At 50.5% G+C, this 23609-nt stretch overlaps 2 protein-coding genes across 8 annotated transcripts in view; one reads left to right on the top strand and one right to left on the bottom strand.

The window, feature by feature from the left end:
* Nucleotides 1-11512, top strand: part of MTIF3 (mitochondrial translational initiation factor 3) — a 16993-nt gene extending 5481 nt beyond the window's left edge. For 2 of the 7 annotated variants that reach the window (XM_047859895.1, XM_047859902.1), the window contains exons 2-4: nt 6820-7280; nt 10155-10309; nt 11258-11512. In XM_047859895.1, coding sequence (XP_047715851.1) covers nt 6821-7280; nt 10155-10309; nt 11258-11476 — 834 coding nt within the window. In that variant the 5' untranslated portion in view covers nt 6820 and the 3' untranslated portion in view covers nt 11477-11512. Of the gene's footprint in view, nt 1-2563; nt 2640-3617; nt 3843-4004; nt 5350-5467; nt 5709-5940; nt 6235-6819; nt 7281-10154; nt 10310-11257 lie in introns of those variants that run through there. The other 5 variants (XM_047859917.1, XM_047859889.1, XM_047859911.1 and 2 more) reach the window with 5 other exon arrangements.
* On the bottom strand, nt 11461-23609 carry GTF3A (general transcription factor IIIA). Its single transcript, XM_047838751.1, has 9 exons — nt 23211-23609; nt 20905-21005; nt 16985-17081; nt 16492-16580; nt 15130-15203; nt 13829-13909; nt 13081-13310; nt 11955-12014; nt 11461-11722 (listed from the first exon to the last, which is right to left on the bottom strand). Exons 1-9 carry the CDS (start codon nt 23607-23609, stop codon nt 11558-11560), a joined length of 1296 nt encoding a protein of 431 aa, XP_047694707.1. The 3' UTR covers nt 11461-11557.

The raw sequence follows: 23609 nt of genomic DNA, 5'->3' as shown, positions 1-23609 counted from the left end.
CCACCCCCCATCAACCCTCAGTTTGTTCTCCGTGTTTAAGAGTCTGTTATGGTTTGCCTCCTTCCCTCTCTATAACTTTTTCCCCCCTTCCCCTCCCCCCTAGTCTTCTGTTGAGTTTCTCAGGATCCACATATGAGTGAAAACATATGGTATCTGTCTTTCTCTGCCTGACTTATTTCACTTAGCATAACACTCTCCAGTTCTATCCACATTGGTGCAAATGGCCAGATTTCATTCTTTCTCATTGCCAAGTAGTATTCCATTGTATATATAAACCACAATTTCTTTATCCATTCGTCAGTTGATGGACATTTAGGCTCTTTCCATAATTTGGCTATTGTTGAAAGTGCTGCTATAAATATTGGGGTACACGTGCCCCTATGCGTCAGCACTCCTATATCCCTTGGGTGAATTCCTAGCAGTGCTCTTGCTGGGTCATAAGGTAGATCTATTTTTAATTTTTTGAGGAACCTCCACGCTGTTTTCCAGAGCGGCTGCACCAGTTTGCATTCCCACCAACAGTGCAAGAGGGTTCCCGTTTCTCCACATCCTTGCCAGCATCTATAGTCTCCTGATTTGTTCATATTAGCCACTCTGACTGGCGTGAGGTGGTATCTCAGTATGGTTTTGATTTGTATTTCCCTGATAATGGGTGACGTTGAGCATCTTTTCATGTGCCATCTGGATGTCTTCTTTGGAGAAGTGTCTATTCATGTCTTCTGCCCATTTCTTCACTGGATTATTTGTTTTTCGGGTGTGGAGTTTGGGGAGTTCTTTGTAGAGTTTGGATACTAGCCCTTTGTCCGATATGTCATCTGCAAATATCTTTTCCCATTCCGTCGGTTGCCTTTTAGTTTTGTTGATTGTTTCCTTTGCAGTGCAGAAGCTTTTTATCTTCACAAAGTCCCAGTAGTTCATTTTTGCTTTTAATTCCCTTGCCTTTGGAGATGTGTCGAGTAAGAAATTGCTGAGGCTGAGGTCAGAGAGGTTTTTTCCTGCTTTCTCCTCTAGGGTTTTGATGGTTTCCTCACATTCAGGTCCTTTATCCATTTTGAGTTTATTTTTGTGAATGGTGTAAGAAAGGGTCTAGTTTCAATCTTCTGCATGTTGCTGTCCAGTTCTCCCAGCACCATTTGTTAAAGAGACTGTCTTTTTTCTGTTGGGGATATTCTTTTCCTGCTTTGTCAAAGATTAGTTGGCCATAGATTTGTGGGTCCAATTCTGGAGTCTCTATTCTATTCCATTGGTCTATGTCTGTTTTTGTGCCAACACCATACTGTCTTGATGATTACACCTTTGTAGTAGAGGCTAAAGTCTGGGATTGTGATGCCTCCTGCTTTGGTTTTCTCCTTCAATATTACTTTGGCTATTCGGGGCCTTTTGTGGTTCCACATGAATTTTAGGATTGCTTGTTCTAGCTTCGAGAAGAATGCTGGTGCAATTTTGATTGGGATTGCATTGAGTGTGTAGATTGCTTTGGGTAGTATTGACATTTTAACAATAGTTATTTCAATCCATGAGCACAGAATGTTTTTCCATTTCTTTGTATCTTCCTCAATTTCCTTCATAAGCTTTCTATGGTTTTCAGCATACAGATCTTTTACATCTTTGGTTAGGTTTATTCCTAGGTATTTTATGATTCTTGGTGCAATTGTGAATGGGATCAGTCTCTTTATTTGTCTTTCTTTCGCTTCATTATTGGTGTATAAAAATGCAACTGATTTCTGTACATTAATTTTGTATCCTGCGACTTTGCTCAATTCATGTATCAGTTCTAGCAGACTTTTGGTGGAGTCTATCGGGTTTTCCATGTATAATATCATGTCATCTGCAAAAAGTGAAAGCTTGACTTCGTCTTTGCCAATTTTGATGCCTCTGATTTCCTTTTGTTGTCTGATTGCTGATGCTAGAACTTCCAACACTATGTTAAACAACAGCGGTGAGAGTTTGTCCCCTATATCTCAACATACCTTTTCAGTTGCTTTTTTCAAACACACTGTATTTTATCATTATGTCTCCTCTGTCTTTTTAAATCAAGATTAGGCCCCCCCCCTCCCTTTTCATTCCCCATAACACTGACTTTTTTTTTAAAGACACCGAGCCAGTTGTCTTGTCCTACAGTCTGGATCTGTCCGATTGTTTCCTTGTGCTGTCATCTGATTTGTTCCTCTCTGAGTCTGGCCCTTGTATTCCTTGGAAACTGGAAGCTAAGTGTAGAGGCTAGACCAGGTTCCTGTTAGACCTTTTCCAGCCAGGACTGCTTTGCAGAAGGCACCGAACAGGTGCCACACTGCACAAGGAGGCATGCCCTAGGATGTTGGCTTCTTCCCACCGGCGGGATGCTGAGTCTGACCTTAGGTCAGGCAGGGTGACGGCCAAAGTGTGTTTTCCCCATTTCGATTTGCAGGTAATCTTTGCGCTGCCCTTCGGCACCATATGAATACCTCGTTTCCTCATTAGCTTTTTACCTCATGATTTTGCCTCCATCCGTGCCTGAATCCGTGATTTGATTGAAGGTGGCAAAATGGTGATTTGTAAATTACTTCTCTTCTCCATTTATTAGCTGGCATTCTCCTCTAACGAAGAGCTTTTCCTTCACCAACTGGGGATGATTACTGATTGTAGTTCTTCCTAAAGAGGTAGGATGACGCTTCGTTCTTTTTCTTGACCAATTTTCACAGTGAGGAGTCAGGGTAATAGTCACACAGGGCTCTGGCAAACGATCTTTCTTTTTGATAGATTTTTGCGTATTCGGTGTGTTGAAATAACTTTCAGCCATTATTCTTTAATGGTGAAATTACCGCACATTTGGCCAGTGGGAGTCTGTCCATGCTACCGAGCCGTGAATGAAATGTCTACAAACGATATTAAAGTATTATCGGGGCAATCAGAAAACTGGATATTTAAAGGAATGATCATTAGTTGGGGTAGCGTTATCATGGTTATTAAAAAGATAAAAGAGGGGCGCCTGGGTGGCTCGGTCAGTTAAGCATCCCACTCTTGACTTCGGCTCAAGTCATGATCCCAGGGTCATAGGATCGAGCCCCACATCGGGCTCTGCCCTGAGCATGGAGTCTGCTTAAGATATTCTCTCCCCTCCCCACCCCCACCCCTGCTGCTCAAGAGCTCTCTGTCTCTAAAATAATGTTTTTTTATGTTTAATTTTGAGAGAGAGCCACTCATAGAGCATGAGCAGGGGAGAGACAGAGAGAGGGAGACACAGAATCCGAAGCAGGCCCCAGGCTCCGCACTGTCAGCACAAACCCCGACTCAGGGCTCGAACCCACGAACCGTGAGATCATGACCTAAGCTGAGGTCGGGCGTTCAACCAACTGAGCCACCCGGGCGCCCCCTCTCTAAAATAAATTTTAAAAACAGATAAAAGAGTCCTAACCTCCTAGAGACGACATATTGAATGACATATTGAAGTATTTGTTGGCAAGATAGGATTTACCTTGAAGTAGTTCATGGGTGGCTGGCAAGGGGGGTGGGGGGAGGGGAATAGCCCAGGCCGAGAGGAGGCGGGTTTGGCCACATTCTATTAATTATGAGGCTGCGTGAGGGATGCTTAGGGTTTGATTATACTATTCTTCCGGGACATGTTTGAAACTTTTCCTAATGACAAGTTTTTTAATTATTTGAACCTAAGGTGGGATTTGCGGTTCAGATTGAGTAATCTCGCAGCTCTTTTTTCTTAACTGCGTATTTATGTTTTTAATCTATGAAAAGCTTATTTTGAAGGAATGTGTACCTGTTCAGCTTTGCTGACGTAAAGCCAAAATGGAGCTCGTATTGGAGCTTAATTGCTGTGTAAATCCAGGAAATTTGAAACTCTCTAAAATGTAAGTAATGGTAAAGAACTTAAAGAAAAACGTGGTTACGGTATTTCTCTACCTTTTCTCTTCTTGGAAAGTGTTTTTAAAGCTTTCAAAACAATTCCCCATCATTATTCTGAAATAGTCTTTATTTTGTAAATAAATGTACTAGTATAAAAAATACTTCTTCCAGGGGCTCCTGGCTGGCTCAGTGGGTAGAGCATGTGACTCTTGATCTCAGGGTCGTGAGTTCAAGCCCCCATTGGGCGTGGAGCCTACTTAAAATAAAATTAAAACTAAATACATAAATAGAAATACTTCTTCCCTGTAAAAGATTGAGGAAAAAAATGGCAAGAAGGATAGGGGGACAAAATCACTTGGGTCTTCGACCACAGACAGCCAGGGTCTTCATAAATTTCTTTTCATCTTTTTCCTATGCCTTGTCTGTTATTTGCTTACTTGTTGTCAAAAATCCTACATTTGGAATTAATATTATCTGTTTTAATGTATTGAGGATTCATTACACACGATGCGTCAGCTTTCATCTGTTACTGCCGGGGCCGTCCTAACTCACTGTGAAATTTGGTGCTGCGGCTGTTTTCCTGATGATAAGTGGAAAAAAGGTCATCTCTGGTCTCTTCAGACTGTCCTGCTTTTTGGGTTTGGGGGCTTCCTCCAGCAACAAATACCTGGCTTTTTGGTGAAACAGTGCTATGGCAGCTATTTAAAATCCAATTTGCTCCTGTCCTAGAGCCTTTAGCACAAGGACCGGGGGTGGGGGGAGTCCCCAACCAGGTAAGGACCGAAAGGGAATTCATCCCATTCACCGGGGGTGGAGCGTTGGCCATAGATCTCACTAAGGTCAGCGGACACGTGAAGTGCCAGCCAGAATGCGAAGCCGGGGGACCCCAGCACAGTGCTAGGGAGTGACGCGCAGAGGTCCCTCCCGGCTGTTCCCCTTGTCTCAGACATTCACTGAGCACGTCCAGGCTGCACTGGGCTCTGGGCTCTAGCGTTCGGAAGGCAGCCACGAACAGAATGGGACTGGTTGTGAACATGTGTGCAAATAACCAGATAGTATGTCCGGCAGGGGACGTCTGTAAAGGCAAGGCAATGGCTTTGAAAGCGATGGAGGGTGCGGTATTCTACAGAGCGGGCAGGGAGGCCTCGCTGAGCAGTAACCCTGGGGCCGAGCCCCCGGGTTCGCGAAGCACGCAGCCGGCTGCGCGGCGGATCTACCCGCGTTACATGCGTCCGGAGGAAGACTGTTCACAGGCCATCGAGGCTGGAACCGCGCCGCGGAGGCGGGGCAGGTGCTGCGGGCAGAGGTGGCTGGGGGCCGCTGGCGGCCCCTTCAGGGGCTTGGCTTTGTCCCCCGGAGTGAGATGGAAACCGGTGGAGGGTGACGAGCAGAGGAGGGGCGTCATCTGCCGTGTACCTTGTAAAAGGACCGCTGGGCGTCACGTGGGTGATCAGTTACAGGGGGGAAGGGCAGAAGCCGAGTGCCGGCGGGGGGCCAGGACCCGTACACCAGGTGAGAGAGGATGCTGTCTTCGGAGGGGGGTGATAGCAATAGGGAAGGGGGGGGGGGGGTTGGATCGCGGAGGTTTGTAGAGGGTGAACAGAGCCGGACCGACGAATCGCTGAGAGAAAAGGCGAGGGAAGGATGCCTTTGCTGTCTGGGGCCTTGAGCAGCCGGAAGGGCATGCGGCCTTTCCATGAGCTAGGGAAGACCGAGGGAGGAGCGAGAGCACGGGGGCGGTGGTGTTCCCTGTGGGTGACGTCCGATGTCTTAGCGGACAGGTCGGGGCGGCAGGCAACTCTACAAGTTGGGGAGTCAGGGGAGAGGCCGGAGCCAGGGCAGCCCGTGGCGGGTGTTATCCAGCTAGGACGGTGAGATTGCGTGCATCCCTTCACTTTCACTCTATTTACCGTGTCTTTTTTTTTTTTGGTCGCATCACTTGCCACCAGAGGCGTGAGGCGGGGGTGATGAGGGCAGGATCGGTGGTCGTACAGCCCAGTGAGATCCAAGCTAGCGACCAGAGGGGGTTTCCGGTTCTAGGGAACACTCCAGGTGACTCTCATTGCAGGTGACCTGGGGACCATTCTTTGAGAAGCACTGCTGAAGGCACCTCGTCCTTTCCTCTTTTGTCGTGGACAGGGCCCCCTCCCTGAGTTCTTGTGTTACTCAGCAAACCCCAGAGGATGCGAGTGGGTCCTCTCATCCCTCCAGCCCGCACCTCGGGGCTTGGCCTAACGTGCAAATGGAAGGAGAGAGACACTTAGTGGGCGAGAGAAGCAAGTGAAAAGCCAAAATGCCGTTAATAAGAGCAGCGATTATTCCCATGCAGTAAACCAGCTTCACCCCGTGTGCCTAACGCTTAGTTAACGCTTGGTCGTCGTCACCCCTTATTACCTCGTGAGTCATCCGTTCGGTTTATGAGGGCGGCACTTTGATTCCTGTCGGGATATTTCCTCTCTGAGAGTCCTCCCAGAGTGCTCCCAGCTTTCCCAGAATAGCGCTTTTGTGTTCTGGATACCTCCAGATACACTGATAAGTTCTCAACAGCTGACTGTATTCACAGTTTATGACTTGGTATTTATGAATCGCCGAGGATGTTATGTACTGCCTTCTAAGTAAACCTGTAGGATGATACTTGCTCTCAGAGTCAGCACTGTAGTGCTTGGGAAATAGATCAAATGAGGCAGCTCGGGAAATAGATCAAATGCGCTAGCACTGGGGGAGGAAACAATGGAAAACGAAAGCACTGTGCAAATACGGCTTGTTCTGACAGTAACTTGCACTGGAGCCAGGACCACCGTGACCTAGTGTGACTACAGTCACCTGACAGTCCATGTCATTGGTGGAAATTTCCTGTGCACGGGTCCACAATGTTTGCAGATGACACAGGCCTGCAGCCCCACACACGCCCTCCGTGCACCGTTATCAGACCACGGGGATGAAATGATGGCACGGTAACAAACCTTTCTCCCTACTTTTTAGGATGGCCACTCTTCTTCTAAAGAGGCTAACGTTGCATACCGTAAAGACTGGAAATAATTGCATTAGATGTCCTGGTACATACACCCTGCGCCAGACCGCACCAGCACGGCCGTCCCTCCGAGCTTCTGGCCCGAGACTGTCCTGCCCGATTCACGCAAAAGCTTCCGGTACTGTTGCAGACACCCAGGACGAGAGGAAGAAGAAAAAGAAGAATGAACCAGCTCTTAGCAACATCGGAAGAAAAATTCACGAGCGGGTTATTCACGTGCTGGATGAGGCGGGCAACGACTTGGGCAACATGCACCGAGCAGACGTGATCAGGCTCATGAACGAGCGGGACCTGAGGCTCGTGACAAGGGACAGCGGCGCGGAGCCCCCGCAGTACCAGCTCCTGACGGGGGCACAGATCCACGAGGAGCGCCTGCGACTCCGGGAGCTGGGAAAGGCCCACCCGAAACCCGGTAGGTGACCTGCTGCCCACGCCCTGAGCCCCGGGGACCGCAGAGGGCGTCTGCCGAGGTGCCTGGTGACAGCGGGGGTGTGAGCAGCGGCGTAGTTCACGGCCTCCCCACATCTCCCGCATCTTTCTCCAGCTCTCGCTTCATTTCCATCCATTCCTCCTCCCGTCTTTTTTCCTCGATGCCCTGTGGTCGGCGTCGCTTCCTCGTGTAAAATGGGGGGGAAATAGGGAGGCACCCCAGAACGACGGGACCCCTTTTCCTCTTGGCCTGGCCCGGGGGCGGCAGCACCTCTGGTGGCCGGAATGAAACGAGCCTCGGAAGCAGTGGGGTGGGGGCCCTGTTCCCGTCTTTCCCCCTCATCTCTAACGTGGAGGCGCCTGGCCAGTTGGCCGGAAGCCCTTTCTGATCTCCGAAGGGATTCATAGAGCATCTTCCACACCCCGTTGGTAGTAAGGCTCATTTACACATTTACCGATCACCTTGCCACGGCCTTGTCTTTTATGCCTTATGGAGCCAGGAACTAGACATCAAGTGAAAATTTTTCATGAGTCCTAATAAGTGCTGACCGTTACGAAAGCTTGTTTTATGGAAAACACTCTGGGGCAGGGGGCAGGAGACGGGTCCCAGAGCTGCCACAGCGAGGTTGTGTGTCTTAGGAAAATCACACGGTTCTCTGTGGCTCGGTTCTGTGGCACCACATTCAACAAGGATGTTGGCTGGGAAACAAAAAGTCTTCAGAAGAGGCCAACCGGGATGGTAAGGGCATCACATTGCATCACAGAAAAAACGCAGAACCGCACCGAGAAGCTTGGAGAGCTTTGGCGGGGGTGCTCTTTGCAGAGATAGTTGAAGCGCTAAGGTGTTAAAGGCATTCATTTTGTTCCGGTGGCGACGTAGGACCAGCTGCGGGAGCTTGAAGGAAGCCAGGAGGTGTTCCTAAAAGGAGGTCTTTTAGGAAAATTACTTTTGGGAATTAGAAAGCATACCGAAAACTATACACACCTGTTACCCACCATCCAAAATGAACAAGCGTTAACGTTGTTGTACTAAAGGTTGTTAAACGCAACAAAACATTACAGGAAAGTCGAAGTCCTCGTGCTCCCTTTTCCTGTGCCGTCCTCCCTCCCTGCCGCCGTGGACATGAATGTGGGTCTGTACTGTTAAACTTCAGTGACGTACAAATCCGTGGTATGTGGCATGATTCTGTACACATGACAATTATGTCATGCTGTCTTCAAGAGCTAGGTTTATGTAACAGCTGTAGCTAATTTTTTATAATTACTCAATGGAATCCTCAGAATGTACCAGATACCGTGGATTGGTCAGGGCCTTTCCATGGGCATTGGGCTCGTTTCCAGCCTTTCATTTCCAGACCAGAGCTGGCTCGTTTCCAGACCAAAGGCACGTCTGTCAGTGGCTCCAGAGTCTGTGGGGCAAATTGTCAGCAATATGTGAAATCTCTTTCTCTACATCCTCACCCATACTTGGTACTCTCATCTAATTTTTGTCCTGCCAATGGGTGAGAAACCCGATCTTATTATTTCTTTGGGTTTCATTTCACCATTTGAGTTGCCTCTTCTGTGAACTGCCTGTTCACATGCCCTCTTCCTCTACTTGCGTGGTCCCCCCCTCCCACCCCCGCCAATTTATAAGATTCTCCGTGTGATGCAAAAAAACCTTATCCTAGTTAGATTTCTTTTTTTTTTTTTTTTTGCCCTTTTCAAAATTACACCATAGTGTCTTTGATATAGGAAATTATCAATTATTTTCCTTAACAAAATCCTTCTTTTTTTTAATGTTTATTTTTTAGGGAGTTTAACAGAGCATGAGCAGGAGAGAGGCAGAGAGAGAGGGAGACACAGAATCTGAAGCAGGGTCCAGGCTCCAGGCTGGAGCACAGGGCCCGATGCGGGGCTCGAACTCCCACACCGTGAGGTCATGACCTGAGCCGAAGTCAGATGCTCAACCAACTGAGTCACCCAGCCGTCCCTTAACAAAATCCTTTTAGCCTGAGGTCACAAACATACCCGGTCTTTTCTTCTATTTTAAAGTTGTATTTTTTCACATGCGGTTAGTGCTTCCAGGGAGATTGTTGTGTGGATTAAAACCTAACTTTTCCCCCGTATGAAAACTCTGAATCTTCCAAAGCTTTTACTAAGGAATCTGTTCCTTCCCTGCAATTTTCTAAGTCAGGATTTCCATTGCTGGATACAGGACAGAGAGAGCTCGCTCTCGTCTGATGCAGTCTGGGTGACCCCATTGTCACTAGAAGGGCACCACTAAAGGAGTCAGATGAGAAGAGTACTTCCCAGGGGCGCCTGAGTGGCTCAGTCGGATAAGCGTCTGACTTCAGCTCAGGTCATGATGTCATGGTTTGGGGTTTCAAGCCCCACGTCGGGCTCTGTGCTGACAGCTCAAAGCCTGGAGCCTGCTTCAGATTCTGTGTCTTCCTCTCTCTCTGCCCCTCCCCGGCTCATGCTCTCTCCCTCTCTCAAAAATAAACATTTAAAAAAAATTTTTGAAAAGAGAGTACTTCCTAAACGCTGCTCCAGTCAGAAAGAAAAATAAGGCCAATTAAGTTTATCATAAAGCTAAACTTGTTCCTTTTAAAGGACCATTCTTTTGTACTGCCATCAAATGAGGGTACTAATAAATGGAAGCATTTCATATCTAGATACTTGACAGGTAAAAACTGGTACCTTTATGTCTATTTTCCTTGTTTAAAAAGCGTTCACCGGTCTGTCAGACTAAGTCAGGAAGAGGAGCGTCCGGGCCCCTGTGGCAACCGCAGATCTCACGAAGTGTGCATGACCCAGCTCAGGTCCCCCAAAGGGACCAGTCAACAGTCCTAAAAAAGTCTCTGTTTTAAACTAGGCCCTACCCTGACAAAGGAGCTAACTTTTTCTTCAAATATTGGACGACATGATTTGGACACAAAGAGTAAACAGATTCAGCAATGGATTGAGAAAAAATACAGAGTTCAAATTACTATAAAGAAAGGGAAGAATGTAGAGCCAGAAAATAAAATGGTAAGTGAAAGCAGGTCTGAGAAACTGCTCATTCTGTTTGCTGATCTAAAAGAACAATCGTAGAAAGTCTGGGTAACATAAAGGCAGAGTAGCTGGCGAATTCTACCGTGACGGCAGTAGCTTCCCAATTTGCTTTTCAAAATGCAAACATCCGCCTTATATATTTTTTCCACTGAAGCATAAGTATCGTCATGTGAAAACACTGCGCTTCGTAATCTAGTGAAAGAGTAATGTATACTCTTCTCTTTGACAAATTGTACAGTATCTAACATTTAAGTAGAAAAACATATTCATTTTTTTAAAGTCTATTTACGATTTATGAACGCCTCTGAGAATTCTTCCATATAAAGTTAAATGGTCTTTGTGAAAAGTATCAGTTTACACTCCCAGGGTCAGTCTACAGAGTATCTACTTCACTTTTAGAGTCCCGAGAACTCAGCAGCTAAAAGGCAGCATGAGTCCAGTGGTTTCCACCCTTGTTCGTGTTAGAATCACCGAGACCTAGGACCCAGCCCAGCTGATCCTGGATCTCTGGAACTGGGGGTGTTTCCCAAATGACTCTGAGCGAGTGTTAGGAACCGCACAGGACTGACAGTTGTGGGGATAAGGAGGTCCTCTGCCCATGCCCAAACCCACCGCTCTGTACTTCTCTTTTCCGAGAGGGTGGTTGGAGCCAAACACAGCCCCTCAGGGCCATTGACAGCGGGGGATTTTAAACTATCAACTTTTAGTGCAGGAGTATAGTTACATGGAGTTTGTAAAACTGCCTGGTTATGGTACAGGTTTCAATGACTGCTTAACCAGAAAGGCACAGTTTGATTGAGCTAATCACTTAAATAACAGCAACTCAATCAAGAATGCAGATTCGTATGGGTATTAGAGCATTAGCACTAGAAAGAGTCGAAGACATTGGTTTTAAATTAATCTTTGGCCGTTCTCCCCTTCTAGGAGGAGATATGTAACCAAATACTCCAAACTATGCCCGGGATAGCTACCTTCTCAACCCGCCCACAACCTGTCAGGGGAGGGAAAGCTGTAATGTGTGTTCTTCGTCATTTAAGCAAAAAGGAAGAGAATGCATATAGAGAAACTCAAGGAGCCCAGAAAGAGGACCCTTTGAACAAAGAAAATGGAAACAACAGAGAATCAGATGTTGTGCATCCATGATTTTAATAAAGAAAAATGTGCTTCTGGGAGAAAGAACTGAGCTGGCTGGTCTGTGGTCCTTTAAGCAAAGCAATCTGGTGTTCAGTTGAGGGTAAGTATCGCGACCGTCGAGAGCACCCTGCCTTCAGTACAGTTCAGTGACTCTCCGTTTGTAGGCAGAGATGAGCTTTGTCCTTGTTTCTTTTTAGGAGGAATGTATCCACTGAGACGAGAGGCCAAACTCCGTTTTTCACGAGACGGTTTTACCTTTGGAAATAAGAAAGCGAGACAATGAGAACGCAAAATCAAACTATACAACTAACCTAATAGCTGTACCCCCCAACAGGCACCTGCAGCACCCCCTTAGAAGAAAGTGAAGCCCAGCGATCGCGTTCCCAGTAGAGCAGCTCACACAGCAGTGACGAGCCGAAAGTACCCGAGACTGCATCGGCTGGGGCACTTTGGGTTTAAAACCCACAGCGGGCCCCAGTTAACTTACTTTGAGGTTCATTTTCTTCTTGTCAGGGTCATGCACAACGGCATGCCTAGTGAGACTTTGCTACGATGAAGGGAAAAGAAAAAGTTATGTTTTTGAAACGCTGCCATTTGGGTGCCTATTAATATGAGAACTTCACGAGTTCTTTAAATAAACTGTCGACCTTCTTTCTGTTACATACCGTTGAGGGACTCGACCTCTACTTAAAGATTCTCCCACCAGAGCAGAATTCGTCCTCACATCCTACACCTCATCACTACCTTTCCTGAGGACTCAGGTTCGGAATTTAGACAGTCTCGCCGCCGCCCCTCCCCCCCCGCCCCCCCAGTGGCTTCTGAGTTGCTTCCTGAGGGGGAGGAGGGGGAGCCAGTTCTGGATGAGCTACTCCAGGCTGAAGAAGCTTCCTGTAACTGAATCTAGGCAGCAGCATTTCCAAACACCAACGGAACACCTGACCGGCCTCCCTGCCCTTGATAATGATGCTGACCGCGATCAGCTCCGAGCTCCTGTCGGTTTGCACCCACGCTGGGCCTGCCTCACTTGTGTGTTCCGTCTTAACCATGGCGCACGGCACACGCTTGGAAGAGTGCCGGCCAGAGAGCCTGCCGAACCGCACGGGCCCTCCAGTGAGTGTCACGTGCTCACCTGTTCACATCTCGCCCAGATCTAGACTACAGTCCTAAGGTCCCTCATGTCCTGATGCCCACTTCTCAATCCCTAGATGGTGAGTCTAAAAGGACACCTAATAGGCATGTGGTACCACAGGCCACTGGTTCTCAAATGTAGGTACGTAAGAATCACCTGGAAGGTTTGTTAAAACACAAATTACCAGGTCCCATCCCCAGTTTCTGATTCGGGGGGGGGGGAGGATATGCATTTCTAGCAAGTTCTCCGGTGATGCAGAAGCTCCCGGTCAAGGGCCACACTTTTGAGAACCACTGGCACGGGCGAATCCGGTTGTTGTGCGGACTTCAGAACCACCCCCGCTGAGGCGAGAGGGGAAGGTCCGGGTCACCCAGCTTTCCCCATCGGCAGGCCCCGGGACACCGTCTTGGGACCCAGGGCTCCCAGGAACCCCGCCGGGAGGCCGCCCGTCTAGAGGACCGCGTCTGTGAGGGCGAGTACTTACTTTCATTGCGAACGTTTTGCCGCAGCCGGCGTGCTCACAGGTGAATGGGCGCCTTTCCTCGTGGAAAGAGAGAATGTGGCTCTGGAGATTAAAGACCGTCGTGTAGGTCCTACCACAGCCTTCCCTGGGACACCGGCACACCTCCCTCTCCGGGGCGTGAGTCTTCATATGTTGCTTCAGGTAATCCTTGCGTTTAAAGGTTTTCTGGCAGACTTCACATCTTATGGCCTCTGGTGGAGCAGACACACACTTAACCCATTTCCCCGGGTATCGCCACGCGGGAAAATTAACGCTGAGCTCGTAAGGCAGGTATTTGGGGCCAAAAAGGTCACGATGATCATAAATGCGAACACCGGCTGCAGTGTCTGTTGCTTGGAAGCCGGTCTCGATGCTCCCATGTGCTGGTATTACGTGGAGTCACTCCGTCCCCTCACCAGGGAGCAGGGAGCAGGGGCCTGGTGGCCGTGGGCAGGGGACAAGATGAAGTAGACCCGTGTCCTTCCTCGGCCTCCAGCACAGAAGGCACCGCCTCCCAGGCCGCCCCCCCTGCCGGAGCCTTTCCGGCCGCTAACTGCACGGCGGCTCCTCCCCGACCCGGGACCCCGGCTCCCGCGCGTCTGCCGGGCCACCGAGGTACCAGCTTCACAAACGTCACGGGAACGCCTTTGTCTTAAGGCACACGCCTAGCACTTCATTCTCCAAAACCGTAGGGGCAAATGTCACACTGCGCCACGCACATCTGCCTCACCTTTATGGGCTTCCCTCATGTGTTTCAGAAGCTCTGTCCACGTTTTTGCCACGAAGGAACATTCTTTTTTGCACACGTAGCCTGTGTAGGAAAAAGCAGATTGGTGCATCGCCTTCTGTGAATATTCAGCGTAAACACCGCTCGTCATTGGAAAGGAAACTTACAAGCCTATACAGTTGCCCTCCTCCCTCCCAATACCATTCTGTTCCGTCAGCCGCTGGAGGTGGGAATAAAAACTAAGGTTTGTTTTACAGTAAAACCCAATGATCGCACAGCAAGGCGTTCACTGCACGTAGGGTTTCACCTCAGCAGACTCCACGGAAGGATGCCGTGCCCTCTCCCGCTGTGGTCAGGGAGCTGGGTAGACCGCGCGTGGGCTCCCGGCTGCCGTCACTCCCCGGCCACTGGCTCACGGTCCCTTCCCTCCCTGCTCTGTGCCTGCCTCTTGTTTTCCTCAGAGCTCTGGGGTCCTCTGCGTTCGCCAGACCACCAACACCGAGTCTCAGTGGTTGTGTGCCCATCCCTGGCCGCCTCAAGTCTTACCATCTGGTAGCTTCTGCACTGCAGAAAAGACTCGGGCTGCGACTAAGGGAGAAAATAAGACCCTAAAGGAAACGCTGCGGACGACAGTGGACACTGTGCAAAGCACCGCAGCTGGAAGAATCAGTCCGGGTAACGGCCAGCCCGTGTTTCACCCACGAGATACCAGAGTGAAACCAAAAGGAGCGAGGCCACCTCTCAGGCTTCACCTACTACTCTCTCGTTTAAAAAAAAACAAACCACCCAAAAACATATTCTATACTCAGAAAATCGGAATACAGATATAAAAGCATCCCTCGTGGAAACAGAGGACAGATTCAGGTAATTTAACCCAGTCTTTCTGAAAGAAGTTACGACCTGATTCCTCCGGAACCTCAAACTGTTCCCCAAGCCCTGCGAGTGCCAGTAAGGAAAAGAATGACACAGGTCGTGAAGACGTTTAAATGGCGGTGGCGAAGCCAACCTCGGCTGGAGCGCCGCACTCAGAAGTGTAACGCACCGCCAGGCACTCGCGCAGGGCACGAAGCGTTCGCTGCCAACGGCGACAAGAGCGGTGCGTGAACAGGCGACAGGCGGGCCTCCGGTCGAGAGCCTAACACCTCGAGCTGCGGCGTGCCGCCCCCGCCTGGACAGTGCCGAGTTTCTCAGCGTGGCCATGGAACAGAAGAGAAGGCGCTTTCCGCTCAAAGCGTTAGGCCAGCCGGCACGCGGCGCGGTTAGTGTCTACTCAAAGCTGGTGCCACAGGGGCCCCCGTACGCACCCTCGTGGACCTTCCCGTGTCTCTTCAGCCTGCTGCGGGAGGCGAAGTGTTTCCCACATCCCTCATGGGCACACCTGGGTGAACGACACAGGAGGCGTGAGCCAATCCGTTTCCGGGGGGCAGCCCCTCAGGGTCGACGTGAACTTCGTCCTTTTCCGCTCCAGAGTCTCTCCCCACAACCAAACCAATCGTAAAAAGGAGATTTAAAACCGAGACCGAATCACAGGTGAAATTCAGGTGACTGGCCAGCCTGGAGACAAAATAAACTTAGAGAAAAGTGCCAGCACCTTTTTTTTTTTTTTTTTTTTAAGGATGTGATCAAATTAAATAGTTTTCATCTTTATGCTGCTGAAAAGATACACTGTTTTCCTGGCTACAAAAACACGGCTTGGGTGAACCCCTAAGGCACTGGGCATGGTCTCTGCGAGTTTTAACGCCGCGGCCGAGGGCCGGCGTGGCGAGCAGGCAGCGTCAGGTGCACCCGTCTGGCGACCGGTGCAGAGGCACGTCCCAGCTCCGTGCGACAGCCCTCGGTGGCCACCCACCAGCCCCGCGTGGGCCAGGAGCACCGCCAGCCCGTGCTCCTCAAGACCTCACCGGGTGCTCCTTCGCACCCTTCCCGAGTCCACCCCCGTGTGTCCCGTCGCCGTTCCTGTCCCTCCTGAAGGCCCCTCGCATGCAAGGCCGACAGGCCCGATCGCTGTGGCTCTGTCGGAAGGGACCGCTTCGTGCTGCACCGTGACATTTCATACGACTGAATAAAGCCACTTCTCAGCGCTCCCTTCAAGCTTAACCACAACTGTACCAATCTCACAAATTATTCTGGAACACGTTAGCTATTTCTTTTAGCAAATAAAAGCCAAATTAAACTTCTGACGTGCCCCCGATATAGACGTGGGCGTTCGCTGCACAGAAAAATGTTAAGACGTGGCTTCAGAACACTTGTATCCCACCTCTGCATTTCAATCTTTTTTTTTTTTTTTTTTACTTTTTATCTATTTTGAGAAAGAGCGAGAGCACATGCATGAGCTGAGGAGGGGCGGGAAGAGAGGGAGAGAGAGAGAGGGAGAGAGAGGGGGAGGGGGGGAGGGAGACAGAGGGGGAGGGGGGTAGGGAGAGGGAGAGGGAGGGAGAGGGAGAGGGAGGGAGAGGGAGGGAGAGGGAGGGAGAGAGAGGGAGAGAGAGAATCCCCAGCAGGCTCTGCGCTCTCAGCACGGAGCCCGTCCCAGGGCTCAGACTCCTGAACCGTGAGATCATGATCTGAGCTGAAACCGAGAGTCGGACTGAGCCCCCAGGCGCCCCTGCGTGTCAATCGCCCTGCCACCTGAAATGCAAGAGACCTCACCCATGTGGAGAACCTACTTGAACAGTGGCTCACTGGTGTGCTGGCACTGATGGGTTCTCAGCTGCTGGTGTTTCTTAAAGGCCTTCTCACACCCTTCAAAAGTGCACTGTTTGATAAAGGTTCGTTAGACTTTGGAAAAAATCAAAGAGTGGTTCACAAGAGAATTCCCTCAGGAGAAACACACCGTGAAGATTTTATACTTGCTGCCTGCTCCCCCCGAGTTACCGTCAAATCCCATGCCAGGAAGCTTTAAAGATTTAACACATTGGAAACAGCAAACAGCAAACGGTTTCATTTGGGGCAGTCTACCATAATAAACTTCATTAGCAAAAAAAAAAAAAAAAAAAAAAAAGGATGCTTTCAAAATAAGCCATTATTATGATAGCTAGCAGTTGGGCTAAATTCAGGGATCTGCCAGACAAAATCTGGTTGATGAGCCCTTTAGGAACATTAGACAATAAGCCTAAAAATATGCAGAGAGTTTAAGCACAGAAAATCATTCATACTTACTACATATTGTTTTTGCTGATTTTCATGTTTGCGTTCAAAATGTTTCTTCAAGTTTGATTTTGTGTTGAATTTCTGATCACAGCCACTAGCTGTACAACTGTAAGAAATTGCATAAATCAAAATATTAACAAACCGAGGGAAGAGAAGTTTTAAGATGTACACATCCTCCTCCTTTATAGAAGTACTGTCCAGGGGGCCTGGGTGGCTGTCGGTTGAGCGTCTGACTTCGGCTCAGGTCACAATCTCACGGTTCGTGGGTTCGGGCCCCACGTCGGGCTCTGCACCAACAGCTCGGAGCCTGGAGCCTCCCTTGGATTCTGTGTCTCCCTCTCCCCGCCCCCCACTTGTGCTCGGTCTCTCTCTCTCTCAAAAATAAACAAACATTAAAAAAATTTAAAGAAACTACTGTCCAAAGTACAGTATAAAACAGACTTTAACCAACTCCAAAGTGTTAAAGCTGAGGCGTCAGCCTCACTCTCACGGGATTACCAGGGAACGAGATGCGTCTTCACCCAGGCTTCTGAAACCAAGCACGTTCATCACACGTCCTTTATGAGCCGGCACACAAAAGGTGCAAGACATTACTTCCAAAACCCAAACCCTGCTCAGGCTTAACTCCATGTTTAAGCGAAATTGTTTTTTAATTTAGAATCTGAAAACCTTCATTTTGCTTGAAATGTCAAAGTAAATTGCATTTCCAAAGGAAAAAAAAACCTTCAAAAACACTACTTTTAGCTTCTGTTCAGAGGTAGAAATGGGTATTTCTACCACCAACCATAACGCTCTCTGGCATATCACCAAGCCATTCTAGTTCCCCTTAATGAGTGTTTCTATATCTTGCCCTTGAATTATCCAAATTCTTTGTGAAGTTGTGTTTTAAACGTGTGCTCTTCTTGTGAGAGTCCTCAGCCTGAGGGACGAAGCAGGACTTCTATGACGGCCCTAATCTCAGCCATCACGGACCAGGAAACACGGGGTGACACTGTCGGGCGCTGTGCCATCTACAGGGGGCTGACCGTGAGCGGGGGCAGCGGGAGATCCCACTGGAAGCGTGCGGGAGGCTGCGGCAGAGAACACGATGGACGCCAACGGGTGGTGGTTTTGATCCCAGGGACGGAAGGCTGACTTTTAGCTGGGTACACGGTCAACAGAAATAGAACTTTTCCCAGCCTCCCCTGCAATCAGGGGTGGCCACACGGCTGTTTCTGGCCCATCCGGCTCAACGACCACAAAGTGTCTAAAAGGGGGCACGCCTCTTTTGCGCCTTCGCCCATCCTGGTGGCTGGAACGCCTATGATGGCTGGAACCCCAAAGGTCATCTTGGACCGTGACATCGAAGCCCCAAGATGAGGACGGCAGTGACAAGTTCCAAGGAGCCCAGGTCCTACTGACTGTGGAACACCCCCAACTGTCCATGTCTGCGTTTCTGTTACACAAGAGAAACAGAGACGGTGTTGTTTGAGCCTCTGTTGTGCTGGGTTTTCTGTCACTCTTGACTTCAATCCTGACACAGGCATTTAACCCAACACCAGTGTGGGGCAAGAGGACAGGGCCCAGAAATGTCCCGACCGGGAGCAAAGAGCAGGCGCAGGGGCACAGGAGACGCGGACAAAGTTGCAGGGTGGTGCACGGACCAGGTTTTATGTCTGAGAGTCAAGCAGATGGGGCAAGATCACAAAAAGGCCAGATCGCAAAGGTCATTTGCACAATATGCTAAGACCCTGGACTTCGTTATGAAAGCAACTTAAACCCTGCACAGCTTTAAGAAGGGAAACCGTCTAGAGCAGAGACAACACCATTCAGGTCGGAGTCAGAGCCTGAAATACGACCGCGGCCACGGGGGGAGGGGCAGGGGTCCGACCAGAAGGGACAGAACCTGACGACCCACCGGCTGCAGAGGACAGCCTCGAGGACAGGCGTCCAGGGAAGCTGCCTCGCCTTCGCTGAGCTGAGGGCCATCGGGTGGACAGGGATGCCACCAACAAGAACGAGGGACAGGAAGGCCGAAGGAAGCAGAGCTCAGGCTGCACTTCAAGAGACTTGGGCCACGTGGAATTAAGAGGCCAGAGAGAGAGCCGGAAGGGAGTAACACCGAGCTGCCCTGTTCCAGAGGGAACCCTCCCTTTCTAATTCACCCTGGGAATCTGTCCAGCCCCAGTTCTTCTTGAAGATCCAGTTTTTTAAGGAGCATACAGTAGCTTAATTCAGAAACCAGGAAGCATAAAAAGGGACACAGCTGCAGGTTTCCTTCCACCCCTCACCCCTGCCTCCTCCCCCCCCCCCCCCCCCCCGGGACTCCCCACTACTCCCAGCCAGGACAGGCGACCTGTTCGGCTCTATACAGATAGAAGCAGATATAAATGCAGATTCTTCCCGCGTTCTTCTCCCTCCTTTTTATGCACAAAAAGGCAGCCCTCTGTCCACTCTTCTGAACTGTGGTCTTTTGATGAATATGCCGTTGGACGCTCACTCACGGCTTCACAGACGGTACCTGCATTTGTTTTTCCGGCTGTCTAGGATTCTACCGTGTTGATACACTTTTCAGTCCCTCCTGATGAGCACACGGGTTGATTCCAATGCTGTGCACAGAACCTCGTAGAGGCATTTAATTCAGCCACAAGTGTATCTGTAGAATAAATTCCCCGAAGGGAAACTTCTAGGCCAAAGACTCTCTCCCGGCCCCATTTTCCAGACCACGCTTCGTTACTCTTTGCTGGGCTGGTCGAACCACATTCTGAAATACGTTAAGCTTCACTTAGGGTCATCTGTTTCAGTGATACGCCGTGTGCTTGAACTGAACACGTCTGCCCCCTCAGGACTTTGTCCCGTTCCCGCTGGCCAGCACGCTGGTCAGATGGAGGTGGCTCTCCACATGGACAAGGGCAGTGAAGACGATCCCGTGCCAACAAATGACAGCTCCCCTTCCTCAGACTGTTTGGACCTTAGTGAGACATGAGACACTTCACATTCGTCATCCTGGATGAAGGGAACTCAGATCATTAGAAAACCTCACTGCTCAAGGAGCTGTCTCATAGAACACACTTGTGATACCAAATTCTAACATCTGCAGGACGTGCCATACAGCTATTTTTCGACGTGGTCTCCTGGATGTAGCTCTGGGCATCTATAAAGTCGTTACTCTTTCTCCAATGAAAACTCCGTGTTTTCACGGAACATTTTGTCCGGTGGTTCTCAAAGTGTGGGTGCCAGGCCAACGGCATCAACATCACCTGAGCCTTTGCTAGAAATGCAAATTCTCAGGCCCCACCCCATGTCTACTGAATCAGAAATTCCGGGGTGGGATCCAATACTCTGTGTTTTTTCTTAACAAGCTCTCCAGGTGGTTCTCACACTCCCTACATTTGAGACCCACTACTTTAAAGAAGCTGATTTAAAAGACAAGCAACACCTCCACCCTTTTCAGAGATAATCAGCAACTCCAAGGACAATACAATTAAGCCTGGTATGGGAGAGGTGAAGCGGCTCGATCTGAAGAAATACAAGATCAGCTATTAAAAGCTCTACTCCTTTATGCTTCTGTCTCCTCTCCCAGCAGCGTATTGGTTCATAAAGACCCTGTTCAATGCAGGGCCAAGAATCTGCCAGGGAACCATGACCCCATCTAGTCTGAGCGGAGTGTTTCTCGAGGAGGGCGTCCCACTTAGTACACAGGTTAAAGGGAGGAGAGAGGATGCCAACTTAAGAGGACTTCAGACAGACTCACTCCTGAAGTTCTCACGAGTGACCCACACACCCCTCCTCTCTTCCACGCGTTCGAAACCCAGGCTCCTCTTGTACCAGGAAGTGCAAATGAAGGACACTGCACATCCCTGGCCTCACAAGTTAACAATCTACTTTCTTACCAGGTCTGTATGCCAAAAGCAACCTCTTTAAAGGCCGTAAGACTGTTCTCTACTTACACAAATGGCTTTTCCCCCGTGTGAATCAGGACGTGGCGGGTCAGATGGTAGTCCCTGACGAAGGCTTTGCCACACCCTTCACGGTCACAAACAAACGGTCTCTAGCAGGAAGGAAAGAAAAAAACGTGTCACTCCTGCCCCCGTTAGTATCTCTGGTACCATTTAAAGACCTAAAACGTGTAGGGGACATTTTAGCCAGGCAGGGACTCTGCCTCCAGGGATGGTTTCCACTGAGTTACACAAAGGCCACAACTGCCTCCCGAAGTCGGTGCAGCAGATCCTGCCCTGTCAGTCACACGCGAACTTAGCGGGTGGCCTTCACGGTAACAGCACCGTTCACGTGCTCCCAACCGGACAGCAAGCGTCCACAACAAGCCCCTTACAGATGACTTGTGTGCTGTTAGCGTTGGCCGATGTGCACAGATCGCCACCACTGCGTGCTTTTATCCGCTGAAAGCCTACGGCAGAGGAAGGCGCGGGTTCCCTCTCATCCCGGACAATCCCAGGGTCTGTGCTAAGAGGCCTGACACACCCATAGGAAAACGCTCACGGCCTCACTGCGACCACCGCTTGGGACCCAGGAGGTGGGAGGAGGGGGTCTCCATTCTGAACCTACAGGAAAAGTCGAAACACATCCCCCAAATAACCAGTGTGGTTTATTTACCTATGAAAAACATAGCCCCATGGCAGTTCCAGGGGGAGGTACCGAGGCCTCAAATGTCAGTGCTAGTAACAAAGCAACTAGACGGGAAGACAGAAGAACTGAATTACCAGGGGAAGATCCACAGAATTTTGCACAATATTTGCCATTCTTTTTGTTGTCGTCGTTTTTGTTTTAAAGAAAGTGCAATTCATTGAGAGAGGCGCAGCTGAGGGAGGGGGGTGCGGGGCTACCGCTCCCATGCCCCGAGGACACAATCTGTCCGTCCCCTGGGCCATGGCTCTGGGGGCAATCCACAGAGGGGACGGGAGGCTCACGCTGCCCCAGGGTTTCTCAGAGAGGGACATAAAAGTGACCACGTGCTTCTCTCCCTGGACATACTGGTTTCAGAACCCAGAAGCTGAGGGGCAGAATGGGCAAGAGAAAGGACAGGAAGGAGAACACAGTGGCTGCTCCGAGGGGAGCCAGTCACTGGGCAAGACTGCCACGACAGCTGGTGGCACGGGTAAAGTCCGGGACAGAAAGAAGCAGTGTAAACGGTCCTTGAAGAAAAGAGCTGGAGGAAATGGTCGACCTTCCAATGGCAGAGAGGGTAGGGAGCCATGAGGTCACACGAAGGAACGGCCCAGAAGTTAGGTAGGTTTGGGAGCAAAGGCGGGGGCTGCAGGTCCCTGGATTAAGAAGTAAAGGGCTTTAGCTGAGGCAGTGTCAGCTGGGAACTAACACTGGGAAACTGGGCAGGTTCCCTGGCCTCCATGAGCTTCCCTTTCCCCAACTGCCATCTTCCAAAGGCTTCCTACTGCCCTCAAAAGAAAACCCAAACTCCAAACCCTATTTGCACCCTGGCCTACAAATGATCCCACCACACCTGCTTCTCCGACCTCCTCTTATACGGTCCCCAACTCGATCACAATCACGGGTCCTTTTGCAGTTTCTTTCCACCGGGACTGTTTTCCCTTGTGTCTTCCCGGTTGGATCCCTTCCTTCTCATTCAGGTCAAAAGAAACCTTTCCTGACCATCCTCCAGGAGCCCTCAATTTACTGCGTCTCATTCCTACTTACTCCTTTGTCCCCGTTCAAGGACAAGGTCGGTGACAGCAGGAGCCTTTTGTTTTGTCGACTACTCTCGTCAGAGCTAAAAAGGTCCTGATTTGTGAAGGAATGAACGCATGCTGCTTGCAGAACCTCCAGTACTAAGACGTTACCCGCCCCCCCCCCCACGCCCCGTTCCAGTTCCAGGAGGCCAGGGATTAAGGCAGGTGTCTGCTGGGGGTCGAGGGCGTAGAAAGCATGCGAGTAAATGAATCCTTCCTCTGCACCTATTTACAGATTATCAGGAGACGGTGACAGACCAAGCCTCAAGATCAAACGAGAAGCAGCGGCCCAGGGTGCTTGGAGCCCATGGCAAGGCTGTCTTTGGGTCTCAGAACTTGTCTACCTCTCCTCGGCTCCTCCCTAACCTAAGGCAGAGCTGGTTCGCCTCTGTGATCCAGGCTGCCAAGACTGCATAGGTCTCGCACAGGCTTGTGCAGCCACACGCTGCCCCGGGGCCTCTGGGACAGAGCCCAGCTGGCAGGCCACCCCATCCCGAGTCCCCGGGCCCGGACGCCACACCCCTCCGTGGCCGGGCCGGCGGCCCCGTTACCTCCCCCGTGTGCTTGCACAGGTGCGCGTCTAGCTTCCACGCCTTGTTGTAATTGGCGCTGCAGTCGGGGAAGGAGCAGATGAACCTCCTACTGAGCGCGGAGGGCGGCGGGGCGGGGCTCTCGCCCGCCGCGGTGAAGGCGTCGGCGATGGTCAGGGATGACACCGCCTCGGCGACCGAGGCCTGCGGCTCCAGGACGCCTCGGCGGGCGCTCAGCCACGTGCCGAGCCGCGGGCGACGAACGGCTGCGCGCGGCCGCCGCCGGACCCCGCTCCTTCCACTCCCGGAGGCTCCCACGCGCGACCCCGCCGGACTTCCGGGAGCACGACCCCGGAGGGGCGGGACTGGAGCGCCGGCGCGCGCGCGCACAACAGGCCCCGCCCCGCGCCGGCGCCGCAT

The sequence above is a fragment of the Prionailurus viverrinus genome, chromosome A1, assembly GCF_022837055.1.
Source record: "Prionailurus viverrinus isolate Anna chromosome A1, UM_Priviv_1.0, whole genome shotgun sequence".
Lineage (NCBI taxonomy): Eukaryota > Metazoa > Chordata > Mammalia > Carnivora > Felidae > Prionailurus > Prionailurus viverrinus.
Note: the sequence above shows the minus strand (reverse complement) of the source record. Positions and strands in the feature narration are given on the sequence as shown.